This window comes from Odontomachus brunneus, unplaced genomic scaffold (genome assembly GCF_010583005.1).
Source record: "Odontomachus brunneus isolate Ranch 3 - 2012 unplaced genomic scaffold, Obru_v1 Obru_scaffold_033, whole genome shotgun sequence".
In the NCBI taxonomy this organism is placed as follows: Eukaryota; Metazoa; Arthropoda; class Insecta; order Hymenoptera; family Formicidae; genus Odontomachus; species Odontomachus brunneus.
The window spans coordinates 513826-522586 of NW_022639483.1; the positions used below are offsets into that span (position 1 = coordinate 513826).

Sequence of the window (8761 nt, forward strand, 5' to 3'; positions counted from 1 at the left end):
GGGGGGGGGGGAGGTGGCGCGCGCGGACCAACGGATCAATTCGCGCTCGGGAGCTACAGGGAGAAAAGCAACAGTCTGTCAGCCCCTTTCTACCCGGACAAGTGCTCGCTACGGTACGCTATCTCGCTCCCGTTCGCTGAGAATGACGACAGACTCTCGTCGCGACGACGGCGTGTAGGTGAAACCCGCGGCACGATATCGAGTTGTATTCTCGGGAAGATTGCGAGATTCTCCCCCAGAGAGAGAGGAGAGTCTTTTCCTGGGGAAAAGAGTCAAGCCGCACGCGGTGCGGCGCGTTAATTCCCCTCGGCGGCGGACCAGCGATCCGTGAGAGAAATCCTACGCGAACTATACGCGTATCAGTCGCGTAGACGGAGTGTCGGCGTCGTTAACGCGCCGGAATTACACCGTAGATCTCCGGCACGAGTCGTAGTTAATGACAGCGGTGACGGCGGCTCCGCAGCCAGCTGTAAAAGCGAGCGAGTTACGTGGAGAGTTACGCTTCCCCGGTCGTTTCTCACGAACGAGACGATGCGAGATTGCGGTGCACGTACAGTTCGATCCGCGGAATGAACAATCGGCCGGACAAGAAGGCCTCGTCATGCTCCTCCTCTCCGTCTCATCATTCGTTGCTCATCCGACGATTTTACCTCAGTCACCGTCGTCGTCGTCGTCGTCGTCGTCGTCGTCGTCGCTGCATCGTGAGACATTGAAAACTGGACTCGCGTCGAAACCCGCAATCTGGGGCCGTATATTCGAACGCCGAGTACACCCTTTTCAGCTCCGTTTTTCTTACGTGCCGTGCAGGGGTGTTCTCAGCTTGAGAATCTGAAAGAGACGTGCTTTTGCGTTCGAATGCAGCGTTCAAGAACACGACTCCTGAGCGGTGCTCATGACGATGGTTTAGGTCAGAGGGTGGGCCGCAGGGGATGACCGCGAGAAGGTCCTTTTGGGACGTCGTGGGACGACGTTACCGTTATCCGGCGCGCACTTGAGGTGACTTGAGCGGAAAAGCGCAAGCCGCCCCGTTGGCGGAATAGAATTTGACCTGATTTCCAATGAATACGCCTTTATATACGCGGCACCGTCGCCAGGAGTCTGAGAGAGATGAGGCCGCGCGGTGCGCGATTGTTGGGGGTGTCGTTTGTTCGCAGTCCGCGAGTCAATAGGCGCGAGGGACGTTTCGGTATCGGTTTTCTGGCTATCTCTCGCGCTTTGGAACTCCTCCCCCTCCTTCTCCTCCTCCTCCTCCTCACGACCGCTCCTCCTAGCATCCGCTATCTCGCGGTGTGCACGCGCCGCCGTAGCTTGCTGTGCACCTTACCGCGCGACGCGCCAGTAAACTACTTCGCACGCTACTTTTTATTATCCCCTCCCGCCTCCCCCCGTTCCCGTACGACCAAGCGCTATCGAGCGACGAAAACGTATATACCCGCACACGTTTCTCGTTGCGCTAATGTGTCCCGAGGTAGGGGGAGGAAGAGAGGCAGAGAGCGAGAGGGAGGGAAAGAAAGGAGCTCGGGTAGAGTTTGTCCTGGCTCCAGCGCTAAATTAGTGCGGCAACGAAATTCGCGTCGCAAATAACGAAAGCATGCTACACGATGATGCTGACGTCGACGACGTCCCCGCTCGCCGTCGAGGACGACTCTAATCGGGCGCGACGATTGTGTGCTTGCAGACGAGTGTCCGAACAGCGGCGAGGACAGCGAGGAGGATGTAATAACCGATTATCTCGGCTCATCGCACTCCGACTGCGATCGCGTGCCTATCATTAATGGGGATCTGCGCGGCCTGAGTCTGCACGGCGGCGGCATCGTCACGGAGACCGGTTACACCAAAGACAATACCGTGAAAACGACGATCAGCATGTCGGCGGTCGGTATGGGTGGCGACGAACAACACCAGCAGCAGCAACAGCAGCAGCACCACCACCACCAGCAGCAACACCATCACCACCACCACCACCACCACCAGCAGCAGCATCATCAACAGCAGCATCCGTTGCTTACACTTGGCACTAATATACAAGCCCAGCCTAATCCTCTGGTGCCCATCATTAGCGTTACGCCGCACTCGCCCGGTCTGGCCAAGAACTATCCGGTGCTAGGTAAAATCTGTTCTTTGGGATTTCTCAGATAAAGCGGAGACCTGACGCGTCGAATTGTAGTCTTGGTGTATTCGGAAACTCACACTGGGGATTCGAGCCGGGAATGGAATTGATAATCAGTTTGATTATTATTTTTTTAACTCAACCAAAAAGCTGTACACCCAGCTGAAATTTTATGGTCTTGTAGAACCGGAATCGGAACTGTATCGTCCAAGTATTGTCGTTATGCGGCTTTTTTCGGTTCCTTATTCTTTATCCAAATGATACAGTATATTCTGGGAGAAAAAATATCTAATAAATAAAAAGTACTCGGGCGGATACTAATAACATTTTTACTTCAATCCAAATTCTTTTTTGAATAAATATATTGACAATAATAAGTCTCACTCGAATACTCCATGAGGTTGATATAGCCTATATATTCTACAGTACTCAGAAAGTTGCGTTTGACTCTGAAAGATCCAATACTTCTTATTTTTTTACTTTATCATTTTTTTTATTCCAAACGCTATATTTTTTTTTATATCGCATAAATAATCGCTTTTATGAGAAACTAGAATTTTAAGAAAATGTATTCTCTTTTTGTTTGAATAATATTTTATATTACAAGTATGTTATTAGTACCCGCCCGAATACTTTTTATTTATTAGATATTTTTCACACTCACACCGAATATTTTTCATTCATTAGATAATTTTTCTCCCAGTATTATATTATTCTTGAATAAAAATTATTATTATTTGAATAAAGAGTAAAGAATTGAAAAAGCCATATAACTTGTGCTTCGTTTCTTACATTTTTTTTCTCTCAATGTAGTCTATACATTGTAATAATATTTGCGTTAGTTGTATCAGTAGGTTATACACAAAGTTTGAGGTAGAGGCGTATGATGGACGTTCGCTTTGCTTTCTCGCAGAGGAAAATCTACAGCAGCTGCATAAGATCCATGACTCCATCCAGCGTATGCGGGACTTGACGTTGAGCACTCTGGGATCCAACAACGACGCCGCGCTACGGTTGAGCTCCTCATGCCCGACCTTGTGCCCGCTGACCGCGGCCGAGCTCGCGCCACGTCCCGGCAATCATCATGACACCGGCTCCGACCCGGACTTCCTCGCCAATTGCTCCACGAACAGCTCCCCGACGCACTTCCCGGGTTCAGCCGGCCATTCTCGTTCGCAGCGGGCACAGACAGGTATAGACAGAAGACGCAGTTGGACCGGGGACTTGGAGGATCTGGAGGAGAGCCGACGCGGCGGCCGTCGCCGGTACTCCGGGCAGAATCATCTGCAGGCCCAGAACATGGTTAATATTGCCTGTTACTTGTTGGAACCGGAGGTTGGAGCCGGTTCGATTTCGGTGAGTTCACGCTTCGATGCCGCGGATCTTGATGCTACAGAAGGATACGCCGTCGCCACCTCGTCACGCTTAGCATCGCGAGTAAATGTCAGAAACGAATTGCCGTGTGCGTCCGAGTCAGCATCGAGATCTGAACTCATCGAGATTGCATCGGCTTGAACGGCCGTTGTCACAAAAACACACTCTATATTCGCTTGTTGACGGCGATGGCATGGCTCTCTCTGAGATAGCTTCGTTGTTGTCTTTATACGCATTTGCACTTCGCCGAGGCGGTCATTAATGTCGCCTTCACGCAATCACAACGTACCCGTTTACTCCGTTTCAGCGACAACGCAGCATTAGTTTAAGTAGCCTAGACAGCGAGAACGAGCTAGAATTAGATGGAAAATCGTGCACCGGACCTGTAACCGTAGGCAATCGGGCATGCAGGTCGCAGACGAGCACTCACTCTCTGAACGAGGCTGATCTTGTACAGGTAATTTCTCACGAGATACCTCCTCCTCCTATTCCTCCTCGGAGAGGATCCCGTAGTTTACGATACGTTGACGGGGACAAGCAACTACATGGCAAATTTTTCTTTGACAGAGCGAATATCAGAAGATAGTCGCAAAGAGGGGTAATCAGAGATTAGCAGAAAGTAGCAGTTTAATGCCAGGGCTGACTGGTTCGCGTTTACCTCTTCAGAAATCCATATCGACGCCTTCGATCGTTACGCCGCAGGTTCACGCGCATTTAGGCGAAGCTGGAACTCGAACGACGCCTTCACTCGCAGCGTAAGTCCGTTATTACAGATCACTGCTCGCAAAAAGATCGCAAAGCCAGATCGGCGGAAATCAAAAGGCAAAAGGGATCATCTCTTGCGAAACCTGTACGCTGCTTCGTTTGATTCGAGAAAGAAAAAGAGAGAGAGAGAGAGGGTTTGTTGATCTCAAAGTGAAAACGTTCCAGAACAGTTCGTTAATAGAAATAATCGTAATCTAGCTTGCGATCTTGTGACAAACTTTCGCACCAAAAGCTATGCACACATCTTGTGCGTGCACGTCCATGTGTGCGCAAGCACCCATGTATGTGCATCTTCACGCGTATATTTATATCTTGTCGATTTTTCAACTTTTGGCACACTAGAGTAGAAACTCATCTCTCGGAAATGAGCGCAAACGTATCCATGCATGAACATTTTTTTACGATTAGTAGAATGAATCTCAAAGACGTCTACATTCACGAATGCCTGAAACATTTTGCATTATGTAGCATTTTTTTTTTTTCTTTGAGAATCGACTGCTCGCGAATTGTTGTAATGTAAGCTGCACTGAACAAACGCGCGTGAGAGACTCATGTATCACGTTATAACTCGTGGTAGCGATATTCGATATAAATTTGATACGTGTTCGGTCTGAGGCATAATTTTGTTCACGTTATTAGTTATCGATATGGCAGATACAATTAATATTTTACAATTTTCCCCTCTTACACGAAACGGGAATAGCCGCAACATCAGTAATAATAATAGTGCGTATCCATTATTGATTTGATAGTATTGATTTGTATGGCTCATATTCTATCGATCACTTTTGCCGATCGTGTAACTACTTTGCTAAGCGCGAGCAGTTTATTACGTCAAATATACATATCTATATGTGTTCTTTTGTAATATAGTGTCGGATCATTTTTGACAATATCTATAATTGCAATATTCATTACACGATAGTTGCTTAGTTTGTGTTTGTACTTGAAAATTTGCTACGATCCTGCATGAAACAGCCGTCATGAAAGAAACGAAAAGGGTAGTGGGAGTGAGACAGAAACCGAAGATCTTCATACACCACACAGCCACGAATTCCACGAAGACCGAGAGGGCACTCCGAGTGCCCAGACGATATCTCTTGACGAGCTTTTGACCGAGTGAGTACTTTCGACGCCTTAAATCCTTCATACTATATCGAATTATATACATGATACTGCGGAATATCTTTTACGTCTCTATGATGGACACGGTTTGTACCAGTTTTTGCCGGTCGGTCAATCGATCGATTGATTTTGTAGCCACAAATAGCCTGTAGCTTATACTACAACTGCAAAAGCAGACGCAGAGAGTCGGATTAACACACAATCGCTTTGAGATAACACGTATCTCCGTTTTAAGTATCAATCAAGAAACGCATAATATGCGGGCGATTTGATGACCATTTAAGACTCGTTAAGCAGGGAATATCATCGGGTATTATAAACGCCAGCGTGTACAAAAAAGAAATGCCAAGATATGTCACTTTGTCTATGCATGCTTATACATTTTCTCTCTTTTTTTTTTAATGCGTAGCATTGACTGCACATATTTACGATTATTACACACGTTTTTATCTCTTATGATAAGCTGTTGATAGATCGAAACGCTTCCATAATTGCACCGCTCTGATCATTTACAAAATACAACTCCAAATGCCCGCATTAAAAGTCGAGCAATGTTAACATGAAAATTCTCCGTTTTCAGTGGCACTGCGTACGATGATCATCATTCCGAGAAGACCAGAAGAAAGCGTGGCTCCATCTTCTTTCGCAAGAAGAAGGTAAAATAGCAACTGGCGTCGCAATTATACGATATCCGATTTAAGATGTTTCTCTGGTGGATCATGACGGAATCTTTATTTTAGGATAAAAGCGGCAAAAAGACTAGTCAGCAGCAACATCTGTGGGTAACGATGACTGTAGGGACTCAGGGAAGTTTACTGTGTGATGTTTGTATGAAACACTCGACGAATAAACCGCTCCTTCATTGCGACAGTAAGAGACAATCGCTATAATTAAGTCAAACGATTCTCGCCGATATCGCGTGACGTCACGATTAAGTCAATTTTCCAAAATCAGATTGCGGAGCGTCGGTTCATCAAAGTCAAGGCTGCAAGGATCAGTTGGTGCTGGAGTGCATCAAGTCCAAACATCACTCCGGCAAATCCGCCGCGAAATCCGCGTCGAATGCCTCCACGATGTCGAACAGCAACAGCGTGAAACGGGGCTCCACGACGTCGTTGCCCCTGCCAACGTCATCCGGAAGCGGAAGGTAATAAACCATCTTAAGCGGGTTATACATCTTTTGCATTGGATCTGCGTATCTGTGGTTCGAGATTCGCACGCAAATGGCATGGCTAGGCCTAAGCTCGGAGTTCGTGATCAACTCCTCTTACGTGTGTCAAACGAGCAATGAGTAACTTAGATCACATTCGATATGATCGACTCAATTAGGACTCGTTGTTTCACTTCACACACGCGGATAATACGTAATTTTTCACGGACAGAAAAAGAACGTCCTGTTTGCCATTCGATCGATCGGTAGACATTTCACTTGTCGCATTGACATGCACACGGAGAGTATAATGTTAATAATGAGGCGTGGGAAGCTCCGAAAAAAGAGTTTTGCATCTGCTTGTTACTCCGAGGCTTTGGCTGGCTCAGAAGCTTATTATTTCTGGTTAATTTGGCAATTTAGCAAGATCAATAGTACGGCAAGCTTTAGCGCGTTCAGCCTCGCGCCGCTACATTTTTTATTGATATAATATCGTTTACATATTATTATACGTATTACTTATACAGAATACCATGCCCAGACCTCAGCTAGCTCTCGGTTTACTGTTACACAAGTCACGGAGATAATGCTATAAGCAGCCAATACCGCCGGTACTTTCATGATGACACCATTGAGTGGTCATCATCAAGTACTTCATATAATTTCGAGAATTATTTAGTCTTTTTTTCGATCTTGATTGCGTGATCATGCCGATCAAAAGAGAGATGAAACGAGACCATACATATATATATATGTTAAATTTGAAAAAAAAAAGACTTTTGCGTGTGGGGAACGATTCGTTAAGATATATGTATCGACGCGTAAAATCATACAAAAGAAAATAGTAGCAAGGGAAATGGAGATGGAGGAAAAACAGCCAAAAAGGCGAGATGAAGTTACCCTAATGCAGTGTGTGCTTTTTCCTTCTCCCGTGCATTCCCCCTCGTGCAACCACGTCAAACTGATCGATTGTACGACGATTAAAGGGAAATTAACAGCAAGAAAACCGTGTCAAGCTACAGCCCTTGGCGGCGAGTTGCCACTAAGCTTGGAGTCAAGTAAGTCTCTGATATCTGATGTGTTCCTCCTATTCTGTCGAAAACGTTCCGTTCGTTTCTGTTCGTGTGTGAATCCTACACATCTAGTAGGAAGATGCGCGTCTCTCGTTCCTCGATTCTTTCCTCGCACACGCATTACACGCACATAAGAAGAACACAATACGCATACATTAGACACAGTATACGTACACACACATACACACGCACACGCATATGTTGTGTCCACGACCATCAACGTACGGCTATTGACTTGCCGTCCGGTTTCAAACTCGGATGAGACATCATCTAGCCCTGCCTGTGCTTCTGATCTTGTGCTTGCTTCTATAATTTGTGTCCGATTCAATTGATATAATTTGTGTTACCTCTTCGTTGTAATCTTCGCCTAAATTACAGTGCGTAAGTTCACGAGTGTTAGTCTGTAAGGTAAATCTCTCACAAATGACGAGTATATACAAATCAAACATGCACATATACGTGTATCGGTGAAATGACATAGCATACATATCTACTATAATATATATGTATATATATTACAGTGGACGTTTGTTAATGTCATTTTACCAGTTTCTCCGCCTCTTCCGCTCCTTTCATTTGTACACCTTGTGTCATCAAACGTTTTTTCACATTTCTTTGTCGTGTTATTTCCAAGTTTCTGGACTTCGTTGCTCGAAATTTTCATGTTAGGTTGGCCACGTCCATGCAGATAGTTGTTAAGTTTTCGGTCGGGCTGGGATTGTGATCAAACGGGCAGTGTTCTTCGAATAGCCCGGCAACATAATGCGTTATTGCAACGCATTCCCGATAATAGAGAGAAACTTAAGAGCGAATTGGAGGATCTGATAGGAGCGTAAAAAACTAAGTGGTTGCACTGTTTTTTTTTTTTACACATAACGCATGTCCCAGCCAACGACCTGAACTCTCGGAGTTCCTGGCTCTCGCAAATTACTGCTCTCAATTCCGCGAATGGCTTTGCTAATCAATATCGAAGAATTTTTTATCTTTTTCTTTATCTCTCCCTGAATACTAACTCTATTATGCATTGCGATGAGCAGCGTTAAAAGAAAAACCATCGTAAGAAATCGAGCTGAGGAATATATCATTTCGACGATAGACCATTAAGGGAGGGAATATATATATATATATATATATATATATATATATATATATATATACATATAT

At 45.5% G+C, this 8761-nt stretch overlaps 1 protein-coding gene across 6 annotated transcripts in view; it reads left to right on the top strand.

Annotated features, from left to right (window-relative positions):
- LOC116843447 (rho guanine nucleotide exchange factor 18-like) overlaps window positions 1–8761 on the top strand; it is a 20367-nt gene that overhangs the window by 3511 nt on the left and 8095 nt on the right. For 2 of the 6 annotated variants that reach the window (XM_032813840.1, XM_032813846.1), the window contains 9 exons: window positions 1679–2107; window positions 3024–3466; window positions 3792–3941; window positions 4052–4239; window positions 5228–5368; window positions 5955–6030; window positions 6115–6244; window positions 6329–6521; window positions 7511–7582. In XM_032813840.1, the coding sequence (XP_032669731.1) occupies window positions 1679–2107; window positions 3024–3466; window positions 3792–3941; window positions 4052–4239; window positions 5228–5368; window positions 5955–6030; window positions 6115–6244; window positions 6329–6521; window positions 7511–7582 (1822 nt within the window). The remainder of the gene's footprint in view (window positions 1–1678; window positions 2108–3023; window positions 3467–3791; window positions 3942–4051; window positions 4240–5227; window positions 5369–5954; window positions 6031–6114; window positions 6245–6328; window positions 6522–7510; window positions 7583–8761) is intronic. The other 4 variants (XM_032813844.1, XM_032813843.1, XM_032813842.1 and 1 more) reach the window with 3 other exon arrangements.